Source organism: Ranitomeya variabilis, chromosome 5 (assembly GCF_051348905.1).
Source record: "Ranitomeya variabilis isolate aRanVar5 chromosome 5, aRanVar5.hap1, whole genome shotgun sequence".
Taxonomy (NCBI): domain Eukaryota; kingdom Metazoa; phylum Chordata; class Amphibia; order Anura; family Dendrobatidae; genus Ranitomeya; species Ranitomeya variabilis.
Window position 1 is genome coordinate 121,645,925 of NC_135236.1, and position 14,798 is coordinate 121,660,722.

Genomic DNA, 14,798 nt, shown 5'->3' on the forward strand with positions numbered 1-14,798 from the left:
GCCACTCTGAGGTAAAGGGGAAGAAGAAAAAAAAAAAAAAAACTCAGAATCTTCTTTCTTATAATCCCTCTTCTGCAATGCATTAAACATTTAATACTGGCCTGGCAAACTGTTATGACCCCAATGGCGAGGGTCTCAGAGGAACGTGGAAGTCTGCAGAATACAAAAATCCAGCTCATAGGGCAGTGGTAGCTGGGTTGACCATATATCTACTCCTAACGCCAACACTAGAAGTAGCCGGGGATCATTCCTACGTTGATTCTAGATGACACGCTCCAGCCGGAGAATCTAGCTACCCCTAGTAGAGGAAAACAAAAGACCTTTCTTGCCTCCAGAGAAGGGGACCCCAAAGCTGGATAGAAGCCCCCCACAAATAATAACGGTGAGGTAAGAGGAAATGACAAACACAGAAATGAACCAGGTTTAGCACAGAGAGGCCCGCTTACTGATAGCAGAATAAAGAAAGGTAACTTATATGGTCAACAAAAACCCTATCAAAATCCACACTGGAAATTCAAGAACCCCCGAACCGTCTAACGGTCCGGGGGGAGAACACCAGCCCCCTAGAGCTTCCAGAAAAGGTCAGGATATATATTTGGAACAAGCTGGACAAAAATACAAAACCAAAACAAAATAGCAAAAAGCAAAAAGCGGACTTAGCTGATATAACTGGAACCAGGATAAGTAGACAAGAGCACAGCAGACTAGCTCTGATAACTACGTTGCCAGGCATTGAACTGAAGGTCCAGGGAGCTTAAATAGCAACACCCTTAACTAACGACCCAGGTGCGGATAAAAGGAATGACAGAAAAACCAGAGTCAAAAAACTAGTAACCACTAGAGGGAGCAAAAAGTAAATTCACAACATGGATACTCAGTTCGCCGGCGCTTGAAGAAAAGAAGAGCCCGCCCTCCCTCCCTTTATGTTGTCATTTCCTCCTGTCGTTTGGTTTTATTTGTGGGTAAAAAATCACCCAACCTTGGGTGGATTTGGTTTATGGAAGTTGATGGAAATTTGGATTTATAAACTTATGGATATTATTTATTGGTTATTTAGTTAATTTTTATGGAATTTGTAACTCAAAATAAAACCTCACGGCCATTTATTCCAAATTTTAAAAAGTGTCTTGTGATTATTATATTATAGTTATAGGCCTTATGGGGACATGCATGATTTCTCATTAGGCTCCCCATGTAATGCAAGATTTCTCATTAGGCTCCCCATGTAATGCATGATTTCTCATTAGGCTCCCCATGTAATGCATGATTTCTCATTAGGCTCCCCATGTAATGCATGATTTCTCATTAGGCTCCCCATGTAATGCAAGATTTCTCATTAGGCTCGTCATGTAATGCATGATATCTCATTAGGCTCCCCATGTAATGCAGGATTTCTCATTAGGCTCGTCATGTAATGCATGATTTCTCATTAGGCTCCTCATGTAATGCATGATTTCTCATTAGGCTCCTCATGTAATGCACGATTTCTCATTAGGCTCGTCATGTAATGCATGATTTCTCATTAGGCTCGTCATGTAATGCAAGATTTCTCATTAGGCTCCCCATGTAATGCAAGATTTCTCATTAGGCTCGTCATGTAATGCATGATTTCTCATTAGGCTCCCCATGTAATGCATGATTTCTCATTAGGCTCCTCATGTAATGCACGATTTCTCATTAGGCTCGTCATGTAATGCACGATTTCTCATTAGGCTCGTCATGTAATGCATGATTTCTCATTAGGCTCGTCATGTAATGCATGATTTCTCATTAGGCTCCTCATGTAATGCACGATTTCTCATTAGGCTCGTCATGTAATGCAAGATTTCTCATTAGGCTCGTCATGTAATGCATGATTTCTCATTAGGCTCCCCATGTAATGCATGATTTCTCATTAGGCTCGTCATGTAATGCATGATTTCTCATTAGGCTCGTCATGTAATGCATGATTTCTCATTAGGCTCCCCATGTAATGCATGATTTCTCATTAGGCTCCCCATGTAATGCATGATTTCTCATTAGGCTCCCCATGTAATGCATGATTTCTCATTAGGCTCGTCATGTAATGCATGATTTCTCATTAGGCTCCCCATGTAATGCAAGATTTCTCATTAGGCTCCCCATGTAATGCACGATTTCTCATTAGGCTCCCCATGTAATGCATGATTTCTCATTAGGCTCGTCATGTAATGCATGATTTCTCATTAGGCTCCCCATGTAATGCATGATTTCTCATTAGGCTCGTCATGTAATGCATGATTTCTCATTAGGCTCCCCATGTAATGCATGATTTCTCATTAGGCTCCCCATGTAATGCATGATTTCTCATTAGGCTCGTCATGTAATGCATGATTTCTCATTAGGCTCCTCATGTAATGCATGATTTCTCACTAGGCTTTTTTCAAGTTGATATTGTGTATGACATGGTTTATCAGACAGTGATAATCTCACAGAAAACATAAATGACGGCATAAGGCATATCAGGGGCGGACATAGCATTGGTGCAGCTTCACTAGGGGCCCACAATCAAAAAGGAGTTTCTTACTATCAATTAGAGTGCACATAAAAAGAACCTGTTGGCAGGATTTAGCACTATGAAGTAAAGGTATGCCCATAACGGCGCTATTACACTGATTAAATTGATACCTTTGTTGAAAGAATCCAATCAGTGGTTCTTTTTTAATCATGGTTTTAAAGATTTATTCTGATGGCTTCTTCATCTTCTGCTCTGGCCCCTTGCCTGCCTCCTGTGTTTCAATAGGTCGCAGAGTATTCAGTGACCTGCTTACGTTTTTAAATTTCATGCGGCCGGCGCCATAATTGGGTTGGCGGTGCGCGCGCAGTGTGAGATTCCACATTTGGTCTTCTGGCCTCTAATAAAAAGGCGCTCAGATCTAAGCAGAGATCTCAATCTGCGCATGCACAGACTTCTGCCCCATTTTGTTGAAAACCCAAAGACCAGATGTGGAACCTCACACTGCGCAAGTTCTGCCCAGTCAATGATGGCAGTGCGAAATTTCAAAATGGAGGCAGGTACTGAATAATCAGCGACCTGTAGAAATAGAGGAGACGGGCGAGGAGCTGGAGCAAAAGAAGTCCCAACCCACCTGAAAAAGTCATAAGAAGAAAACTTAAAACCATGATTAAAAAAAGAACCACGCATCAGATTCTTTCAACAAAGGCGTCGATTTAACCCCTTAACGACCAGAGGTATTTTTGGTTTTGTATTTTTATTTTTTGCTACCCTTCTTCCCAGAGCCATAAATTTTTTATTTTTTGGTCAAAATGGCCAAGTGAGGGCTTGTTTTTTGCAGGACAAGTTGTTCTTTTGAATGACACCATTGGTTTTACCATGTCATGTACTAGAAAAAAAGAAAGAAAAATTCCAAGTGCAGTGAAATTGCAAAAAAAAAAAAAAAAAAGTTCAATCCCACACTTGTTTTTTGTTTGGCTTTTTTACTAAGTTCAGATAATGCTAAAACTAACCTGCCATTATGATTCTCCAGGTCATTATGAGTTCATAGACACCAAACATGTCTTAGGTTTTTTTTTTATCTAAGTGGTAAAAAAAAAATCCAAGCTATGTTAAAAAAACATTTGCGCCATTTTCCAATAACCGTAGCGTGTCCATTTTTCGTTATCTCGGGTTGGGTGAGGGCTTATTTTTTGCGTGCTGAGCTCCCATTTTTAATGATACCATGCAGTTATGATCTGTTGGTCACCCGTTATTGCATTTTAATGCAATGTCACGGCAACCAAAAAAAGTAATTCTGTCGTTTTGACTTTTTTCTCACTGCGCCGTTTAGCAATCTTTTTTTTTTATTGATAGATCGGGCGATTCTGAATGCGGAGATACCAAATGTGTATTTTTGATTTTTTTTATTGTTTTATTTTGAATGGGGCGAAAGGGGGGTGATTTGTACTTTTATTTATTTTTTTTATTATTTTACTTTTGGCATGCTTCAATAGTCTTCATGGGAGACTAAAAGCTGCCATAACTCAATCGGCTCTGCTACATATAGGCGATGATCAGATAGCCTACATGTAGCTGAATTGCTCAATTGCAATGAGCGCTGACCACTGAGCGGCAGTGACAACCATAGAGGTCTCCAGGAGACCTCTGATTGTCATGCCAATGAACCGGTGACCCGCGCCGGTGGGTAGATTTCCAGCTCGATGGACGGAAGCGCTTGTTAAAAGCCGCTGTCAGCGTTTGACAGTGGTATTTAAAGGATTAATAGCCGAGGGTGAAACGTGATTCCACTAGCAGCTGTTCCGGGCACATGTTAGCTGTTCAAAACAGTTGACATGTGCCAGGAAAGACGTGGGCTCCCCGCCGGAGCCTACATCAAAGAGAGGAAGTCCTATGTCGGCATACTAATATGCCCGATGTCGGAAAGGGGTTGATCAGTGTAATAGTGCCAATATAGCAATACTTTATAGTGATAAATCCTGCTGACAGGTTCTCTTTAAGGGCATGAGCGAATAAACTTCAGAGCTCACAATTACTAATGGACTAGGAGAAAGAAAAAAAATAGGTTTATTAAGATAAGAGGGGCTCACATACTGTTCTTTCACAGAGGTTTCTAATGTCTGTCTGCCCGTGACATACATACAGTATTGCTTGAAATATGAAGAAAGCAGCTCACCATTTCTAGCTCAATGTCCAAAAGTTTGCTGGCATCAAAAATTGGTGGTTTGTCTAGAGAAATAATTGAAAAAGAGTAGTTTTATTTATTTTTTACGTCACTGGACCCCGTATCAAGTCGGTTAGATTCCCTTGCTTAAGGAGGATCTTTCACCAAATTTTTCATGTTGAAATGGATACAGGATGTAATAGTTGCTGGAAAGTTACGCAGTTACGTAGGTTGAAAAAACTACCTAGGTCCATCAAGTTCAACCTTTTGCCACTAAGTTAACTAAAACCTACAATGTTATATGTATCAAGGAAATCGTCCAGCTCTTTTTTGAAAGCTGTTATAGAGTCTGCCATTATTATCTCTTGTGGTCGGCATTCCACAGTCTAACTGTAAAGAACCCTTTCCTGTTTATCTGCTGGAATCACCTTTCTTCCACCCGTAATAAGTGATCCCTAGTAGTGATGAGTGACTATACTTGTTGCTCGGGTTTTCCCTGAGCATGGCACGCTCCGGTGGTCTCCGAGTGTTTGTGACAAAAGTAATCCAAGGCCATTGGTCTGGTGCCTGAGAACCACCTCCTATCTCCCAGCAATCTCTGTTGATTGTCTAGCTTGGCGCAACTTCATTGTTGAAGTTTGACATGTGATGTCGAGGTAAGCCTGTTTAACCAAAAAAAAACAAAAAAACGCATTGGATTCCGGGAGCTAGGAGGCGATTTTTTAGGGCTCTTGTCTGATCACCACAGACTACTGACCTGGCCAATGGAATTAGTCCAGCAATTCAATTCGCACCAATTTTTATTGGTCAATTTTTCTAGTGGGATGGATGCTCTTTATAGCCATGCTTGCTACTAGGAAGGAGACACAAGAAGACCAGAAGGCTGCATCTATTAATGTTAGAGAGATTGTATGGTCTATAATGAAAAGTCTGCAGTCACTCTGAGTGACTGCAGACTTGTGAATCCTCCCAGCACATATGAGTCGCCCGCCAGGGCCGTGGGGTACCCAGTACCGGGTCTGGTGATCACAGGGGGATGTCACTGTGGTGACCTGGTCCGTTGCCCTGGGCGCCCATGTAAAAGGGGAATTGATATTATGTTCGTGATGCCACCTGTGGTATTCTGTCAGTGGGGACCGTCGCTGCTTTAAGGGGTCCTCTGGGGTGATGTTATGGCAGCTAGATGGTATACCTTCCCACAGGTGAAGTATATCCCCAGGGCTTCCCAGTATGTAGATGGTAGTATGGTGAGAGGTGCAGTGAAGAACGAGGAGACAGTTTTGCAGTCTCTTTACCTGGTTTACTGAAGACTTCAGGTACCCACAGTCCAGGGTACCAGATCACAGAATAGGCAGAGTCCGGCCAGCTTGGAGGCAAGTTGGGAGTCCGCTTCTGCAGGTGGAGTTAAAAGCCTTCCTCTAGCGCAGTGGTGTTGTAGTCCCTTACTGCCTATGGCTTCTAGTAAGGTCCTCACAGTTCTTCTCTCTGTCCCCCATATAGGATAGGACACAAACACGTATGATAGGTGACTCGAGCCTTTTTACAGGGTCTCTATCACGACCCGGGCTCTATGTGTCACTGTGCCTCCTGGGTATTGAGGCGGACAGGTAACTTGCAGTTCAGCTGTCCTGCCGGTCTCTACTGTAAGTCTTAGAGTCCCTTACAACCTCGGTGTTCCAGCTACCAGTTATCTGTGCTTCAGAGGGAGATCGCTCATTCTCAGCTGTCCTCCCCTGATGTCACTCTCCTGTGATTCGCTCCCTACACGCTCGCTACAATCTGTTCTGCTCTCAGTATTATCTCTGTCCAGGAGCTGCAGCACTTTCTCGTGGCTGTACGACCCCTCTCCTTCCTTCCCCTCTGTCTCTCTGACAGGAACTGCCTCACTTTCCCTCCAAACCACAATTTATATAGGGGAGTCACCTAGGAATAAGATCAAAAGCTCCCCCTTGTGGCCTTGGGTGTGAACATGTTGCATGTTTGTGTTTACCTAGTGAAAGTTATTCAGCCTTCCCTACAAGCGTAACATCACTCTCCCCGTGAGGAAAGCAATGTCACTGTGACGAACATTCACAAGCTTGGAACACAGAGTGACTTTAGACTTTTCCTTTTAGACCAGACAAACCCTTTAAGTGACAGAAGATCTGTATTTTACATAATGTGTAAGAATTTTTAAACTCATTTTTTGCACACACTATCTACCCACCTCATAGATAGTGTAAAATAAAAACGCTCTCCAAAATGGCAGGTGTTCTTTCATGCTTTCGTAATAAAAGGAAACACAAAAGAGACCTAGCATTTTTTAAGATCTTCTTGGTTCAAAAGTCACACAACAAAAGATATACTATTAGATTGCAAAAAATGCTGCAAACTTATTCCAAGTTGACTTTACTATTACACTAACCTATGACATATTAGCCAGAGAAAATAGAGTAATTGATTCACATTTAATCTATTATGTATTCTGACCTTTATAGAAAATAAGGGTGAAATGCTTCTTGACTTTTTGCCTTTATTATGTTAAGTTTTGAATGACAGTATGCATAATTTTAGCTAGGAAATGTCATCAGTTCTGAAGTCCAGCCATTTTGGGGGGTAAAAAAACAAACAAACAATGAGGCCACATGTTTCTTTAAAGCCTACTTCAAAATCTAAATTAATTCTTTTTCAATTTTGAGATTTTTTTGGTTAACTTTTAAATTTGCATTGTAGTGGTGACTTACCATTATGGTAATGTGTAGGTAAATAATAAGAGATATATTTTTGGAAAGAAAGGATTTGAAAAAGATAGGGAAAAACGTAACCTCCTAACACTTCCCTTTGTTTCAATAAAAAAAACCTGAGCAATTAAAAAAAAAAAATTGTGCGTGTTAAAAAAAAAAAAAAACAAACAGATATACTTGCCTTAAATGCATCAGTTTGCGTATGTTTCACAACATAGAGTTTTTTTGCTTATAATATCAAATTGTGAGGTTGTCAGAAATTTTTAAAAGATGGTATAAAGAGGGCCTAAGAAAGGTCTCGTAATAGTAAAAAAGAATACATTATGGCCTCCAGGTTGGGGTGTGTGAACCTGGTGGCAAGTTCTCATTTTTCAATGCAGCGCAACCATAGGGGAAATAAGGCATTACACAGCGCTTATGCAAATCAATGGGTGGTCCGTATAATGTAGGACAGGAGAGGTCCTACAGAGGCAGAGAGGGGCTCTCTTTTTTTCCCTACAGATGAGGATCCTAAAGAGAGGACACCCCATAAACCAGGCATGCACACTAAACTTTATCTCAGCTTAGCTAAAGAAAAAAGGGTTTATAAAATTACTCCTGCTCATAATTAGGATGGCCTCTATAAAAATACTAATGTATACCATTTCTGGGATAATAATATTTAGCCAACAGATTGCCTTGTCACTGGCACGTAAGGAATGGAAAAAAAGAAAGCAAGAAATAAAAAACAGCGGCCGTCCTCCAGCCCCATAGCAGCGAGGACTTAGTTGCCTTTGCAATGGCAATACATCATGATTGACCTACCATCACTTGGTCTTGTTTGTCCTTTTGGTCTTTTAATAGGAGAACCAGAAACAACAACAGAAGATGCTCGTCCATGATACCCAACTGGAAGATGCAACCTATGGAAACGGAATAAAGAGCAATATTGGTGGAAGGCTACATGCCGATCTGATAACCACCAGTCAGATGAGGAGAAATAGACTTTCCATTTAGTTTTTTTTTTTCTGCTAGAAAAGAGAAGACAGTTCTGTAGAGAACATTAGAAATAGAATTATAAAAAACATTTTGGTGAAGTTGGGGCTTGGTGATCTGGGTAATCATTCCACGCACTAGGCAATAGAGAGATCTACTGTGTTTGTGTCATCCAGAGCCTAAATACAAGATGTACTGACAGCAGGTTAGATTTGAGAATTGTTCACAGTGACTCAATATGATGAACATGATCATTTTATTCTCCTCCGTGATCATCATCAATGCTTCCCTCTCAGCTCAAATTCACCTCCAAGGTTCTCTGGTCTACCTGCCAGGTCCTGATCAAGACTTCATTATCATTCTCCTAGCCACCTCATATATAGCGTACATACAGACACACACACTAACATATAGTGTAGATACTGTCATGATATGTACTTTTTTTCCCTGTCCTGTATTTTGTATAATATGTCATGATGTGGTGCGACTTCTCTTTGGTTGTATTTACTGTACACTTTGCAATGTCATGGGATGTATGTAACTTAAGGCCCCGTCTCACACAGCGACGCTGCAGCGATACAGACAACGATGCTGATCGCTGCAGCGTCGCTGTGTGGTCGCTGTGTGGTCGCTGGGGAGCTGTCACACAGACAGCTCTCTCCAGCGACCAACGATCAGGGGAACGACTTCGGCATCGTTGAAACTGTCTTCAACGATGCCGAAGTCCCCCTGCAGCACCCGGGTAACCAGGGTAAACATCGGGGTACTAAGCGCAGGGCCGCGCTTAGTAACCCGATGTTTACCCTGGTTACCAGCGTAAATGTAAAAAAAAACAAACAGTACATACTCACTTTTGTCTAATTTTATCATGTGTTATGCATTTTTAGAATAATATTCTGAATAAATTTATTGATTTTTAGTAGCTCTTCTCTCACTTCTTTTTTTCTCGTGGCACCCACCACTGGAAAATGTGTTTATGTGTTAACTGGTTCATGCAGCTTTACATGAACACCCGAGCCTTACACTATGGCTGGTCCAAATAACTAAAGCAATTGTTACCATCCACCTCTCGTGTCTCCCCTTTTCCCCATAGGATGTAAGTTTGCGAGCAGGGCCCTCATTCCTCCTGGTATCTGTTTTCAACTGTGATTTCTGTTATGCTGTAATGTCTATTGTCTGTACAAGTCCCCTCTATAAGTTGTAAAGCGCTGCGGAATATGTTGGCGCTATATAAATAAAAATTATTATTATTATTATAAGGAATAGCCATTCTTCCTCACAGCAGGTGGCTAGTCAAATGCACAGACTAGATAGACTAAGCGGAGCAGACCAGTCTAGAATCTTCTGGTGGACCCAACCATTGAATAGAAGGTGTGACCCCTACCCCCTTCATGGGCTGATCCCAGGAGCTCAGACAATCCATTCTTATTTTTGAGATCAGATGTGAGTTGACCCTTGAAGGAGAAGGAGTAGGGATTCTTAGCCGAGGCAAGACCCCAAGTTTTATGATCCGGTGACCTTGGAGCTGCATGAGAGACTTTCTCAGGAGTAGGTGGTACCTGTACTGACCGCAAACCCTAAACTAACACCGCAACTAGAAGTAGCCGTGGGATGTACCTAACACGTCCTAGACACCTCGACACAGCCGGAGGACTAAATACCCCTATAGATGGAAATGGGAATTCTATCTTGCCTCAGAGCAGAACCCCAAAGGATAGGCAGCCCCCCACAAATATTGACTGTGAGTATAAGAGGAAAGACACACGCAGGCAGAAAAACAGGATTTAGCAAAAGAGGCACTTCTAGCTAAATAGAAAAGGATAGGACAGACAGACTTCTAAGTGGTCAGTATTAAAATCCTAAAAATATCCACAGCAGATAATACAAATATTCTACATCTAACTAAAGACATAAAAAGTATATCTGCATCTCCTGAGAATCCAGCATGACTGAAAAATCCAAACAAAGTCTAAGCTGGACAAAAACACAATGAATTGCACTGAATTGCAAAGCACACAGCATGTGTGCACAGAGACAAAAAAAACAGACACTTATCTTAGCTGAATTGGCAGCAGGGCATGAGGAACCAGAGAGAGATGCAATCCCTCCAAGAACAATGGACAACTGGCAAGGACTCATGGATCCTGCACACCTAAATACCTAATAGAGCTGCAATCAGCAGAAACACCTGCCCAGGATTACAACCCCAAGACAACTGCACTACCACCAACAACCACCGGAGGGAGCCCAAGAGCAGAATTCACAACAGTACCGCCCCCCTTGAAGAGGGGTCACCGAACCCTCACCAGAGCCCCCAGGCCGATCAGGACGAGCCAGATGAAAGGCACAGACCAAATCAGCAGCATGGACATCAGAGGCAAAAACCCAAGAATTATCCTCCTGGCCATAACCCTTCCATTTGACAAGGTACTGAAGCCTCCGCCTCGAAAAGCGAGAATCCAAAATCTTCTCAACCACATACTCCAACTCCCCATCAACCAACACAGGAGCAGGAGGATCAACAGAGGGAACAACGGGCACCACGTATTTCCGCAATAAAGATCTATGGAAAACATTATGGATGGCAAAAGAGGCCGGAAGGGCCAAACGAAAAGACACCGGATTGATAATCTCAGAAATCCTATAAGGACCAATAAACCGAGGCTTAAACTTAGGGGAAGAAACCTTCATAGGAACATGACGGGAAGACAACCAGACCAAATCCCCAACCCGAAGCCGGGAACCAACACACCGACGACGGTTAGCAAAACGCTGAGCCTCCTCCTGAGACAACACCAAATTGTCCACCACACGAGCCCAAATCTGCTGCAACCTGTCAACCACAGAATCCACACCAGGACAATCAGAAGGTTCAACTTGCCCCAAAGAAAAACGAGGATGAAAACCAAAATTACAAAAGGGCGAAACCAAGGTAGCCGAACTAGCCCGATTATTAAGGGCAAACTCGGCCAATGGCAAGAAAGCCACCCAATCATCCTGATCAGCAGACACAAAGCATCTCAAATAAGTTTCCAAAGTCTGATTAGTTCGCTCGGTCTGGCCATTTGTCTGAGGATGAAATGCGGAAGAAAAAGACAAATCAATGCCCAGCCTAGCACAAAAGGCCCGCCAAAACCTAGAAACAAACTGGGAACCTCTGTCGGTCACAATATTCTCCGGAATACCATGCAAACGAACCACATGCTGAAAAAACAACGGAACCAAATCAGAAAAGGAAGGCAATTTAGGCAAAGGCACCAAATGAACCATCTTAGAAAACTGGTCACAAACCACCCAGATAACCGACATCCTCTGGGAAACTGGAAGATCTGAAATAAAATCCATAGAAATATGCGTCCAGGACCTCTCAGGGACCGGCATAGGCAAAAGCAACCCATTAGCACGGGAACAACAAGGCTTGGCCCGCGCACAAGTCCCACAGGACTGCACAAAAGAACGCACATCACGCGACAAAGAAGGCCACCAAAAGGACCTACCAACCAAATCTCTGGTACCAAAAATACCAGGATGGCCAGCCAACAGAGAACAATGAACCTCAGAAATCACTCTACTAGTCCATCTATCAGGAACAAACAGTTTCCCCACTGGACAGCGGTCAGGTTTGTCAGCCTGAAATTCCTGCAGAACCCGTCGCAAATCAGGGGAAATGGCAGAAAGGACCACCCCTTCCTTCAGAATGCCGACCGGCTCAAATACCTCAGGAGAATCAGGCAAAAAACTCCTAGAGAGGGCATCAGCCTTAACATTCTTAGAACCCGGAAGATACGAGACCACGAAATCAAAATGGGAGAAAAACAGGGACCATCGAGCCTGTCTAGGATTCAGCCGTTTGGCAGATTCGAGGTAAATCAGATTTTTATGATCGGTCAAGACCACAATACGGTGCTTGGCTCCCTCAAGCCAATGTCGCCATTCCTCAAACGCCCACTTCATAGCCAACAACTCCCGATTGCCGACATCATAATTGCGTTCAGCAGGCGAAAACTTACGGGAAAAGAAGGCACACGGCTTCATCAAGGAACCATCAGAATTCCTCTGAGACAAAACGGCCCCTGCCCCAATCTCAGAAGCGTCAACCTCAACCTGAAACGGAAGAGAAACATCTGGCTGACGCAACACCGGGGCAGAAGTAAATCGGCGTTTAAGCTCCTGAAAGGCAGAGACAGCCACAGGGGACCAATTCGTTACATCAGCGCCTTTCTTCGTCAAATCGGTCAGGGGTTTAACCACACTGGAGAAGTTAGCAATGAAACGGCGATAAAAATTAGCAAAGCCCAAAAATTTCTGAAGGCTCTTCACGGATGTGGGCTGAATCCAATCATGAATGGCCTGAACATTAACCGGATCCATCTCTATAGATGAGGGAGAAAAAATGAAGCCCAAAAAAGAAACCTTCTGCACTCCAAAGAGACACTTAGACCCCTTCACAAACAAAGCATTATCACGAAGGATCTGAAATACCATCCTGACCTGTTTCACATGAGACTCCCAATCATCGGAAAAAATTAAGATGTCATCCAAATATACAATCATGAATTTATCAAGATAATTCCGGAAGATATCATGCATGAAGGACTGAAAAACAGATGGAGCATTAGAGAGCCCGAATGGCATCACAAGGTATTCAAAATGGCCTTCGGGCGTATTAAACGCAGTTTTCCATTCGTCACCCTGCTTAATACGAACAAGATTATATGCCCCCCGAAGGTCAATTTTAGTAAACCAACTAGCCCCCTTAATCCTGGCAAACAAATCGGAAAGCAAAGGTAAAGGGTATTGAAACTTGACCGTGATCTTATTCAAGAGGCGATAATCAATACAGGGTCTCAAGGAGCCATCCTTCTTAGCAACAAAAAAAATCCTGCTCCCAACGGTGAAGATGGCCGAATATGCCCTTTCTCCAAAGACTCCTTAACATAACTCCGCATAGCGGTATGTTCTGGCACAGACAGGTTGAAAAGTCAGCCCTTAGGAAACTTACAGCCTGGAATCAAGTCAATAGCACAATCACAGTCCCTATGCGGTGGAAGGGAACTGGACTTGGGCTCATCGAATACATCCTGAAAATCAGACAAAAACTCTGGACCTTCAGAAGAGGAGGAAGAGGAGATTGACATCACAGGAACGTCATTATGAACCCCCTGACAACCCCAACTAGTCACAGACATAGACTTCCAATCCAACACAGGATTATGTATCTGCAACCATGGAAAACCCAGCACAATAGCATCATGCAAATTATGCAACACCAGAAAACGACAATCTTCCTGATGGGCTGGCGCCATGCACATGGTCACCTGTGTCCAAAACTGGGGTTTATTTTTAGCCAAAGGTGTAGCATCAATGCCCCTTAAAGGAATAGGGTTCTGCAAAGACTGCAAGGGGAAACCACAACGCCTGGCAAATTCAAAGTCCATTAAGTTCAAAGCGGCGCCTGAATCCACAAACGCCATGACAGAAAATGACGACAATGAGCAGATCAAGGTCACAGATAACAGAAATTTAGGTTGTACAGTTCCGATGGTAACTGAACTAGCGATTCTCTTTGTACGCTTTGGGCAGACTGAAATGACATGAGAAGCATCGCCACAATAAAAACACAACCTATTCTGACGTCTGAATCCTTGTTTTTCTGTTCTAGACAGAATCCTATCACACTGCATAGGCTCAGCCATCTGCTCTGAGGACAACGCCACAGCGCGCACAGTTCTGCGCTCCCGCAAGCGCCGATCAATCTGAATGGCAAGAGACATAGAATCACTCAGACCAACAGGCGTGGGAAACCCCACCATAACATCTTTAACAGATTCAGAAAGACCCTTTCTGAAAATTGCCGCCAAAGCATCCTCATTCCATTTAGTCAGAACAGACCATTTTCTAAATTTCTGACAATACAATTCTGCCACTTCTTGACCCTGAGACAGGGCCAACAAGGTCTTCTCCGCTTGATCCACAGAATTTGGTTCATCATATAATAATCCTAGAGCCTGAAAAAAGGCATCTACATTAAACAAGGCCGGATTCCCAAATTCCAGGGAAAATGCCCAATCCTGAGGGTCGCCACGCAGCAGGGAGATGACAATTTTAACCTGCTGAATGGGATCACCAGAGGAACGAGGCTTCAGAGCAAAAAACAGTTTACAATTGTTTTTAAAACTCAAAAATTTGGACCTGTCCCCAAAAAAGACCTTGGAATCGCATGAGAGACTTTCTAAGCGGTCAGTATTAAAATCCTAAAAATATCCACAGCAGATAATACATATTCTACATCTAACTAAAGACATGGAAAGTATATCTGCATCTCCTGAGAATCCAGCATGACTGAAAAATCCAAACAAAGTCTAAGCTGGACAAAAACACAATGAATTGCACTGAATTGCAAAGCACATAGCATGTGTGCACAAAGACAAAAAAACCAGACACTTATCTTAGCTGAATTGGC

General features: G+C 42.8%; 1 protein-coding gene across 1 annotated transcript in view; it reads right to left on the reverse strand.

Annotated features, from left to right (window-relative positions):
- Positions 1-14,798, reverse strand: part of FAH (fumarylacetoacetate hydrolase) — an 80,147-nt gene that overhangs the window by 41,290 nt on the left and 24,059 nt on the right. The window contains exons 6-7 of the mRNA XM_077263153.1: positions 8,165-8,262; positions 4,650-4,702 (exon numbers count right to left, since the gene is read on the reverse strand). Of these exons, the coding sequence (XP_077119268.1) occupies positions 4,650-4,702; positions 8,165-8,262 (151 nt within the window). The remainder of the gene's footprint in view (positions 1-4,649; positions 4,703-8,164; positions 8,263-14,798) is intronic.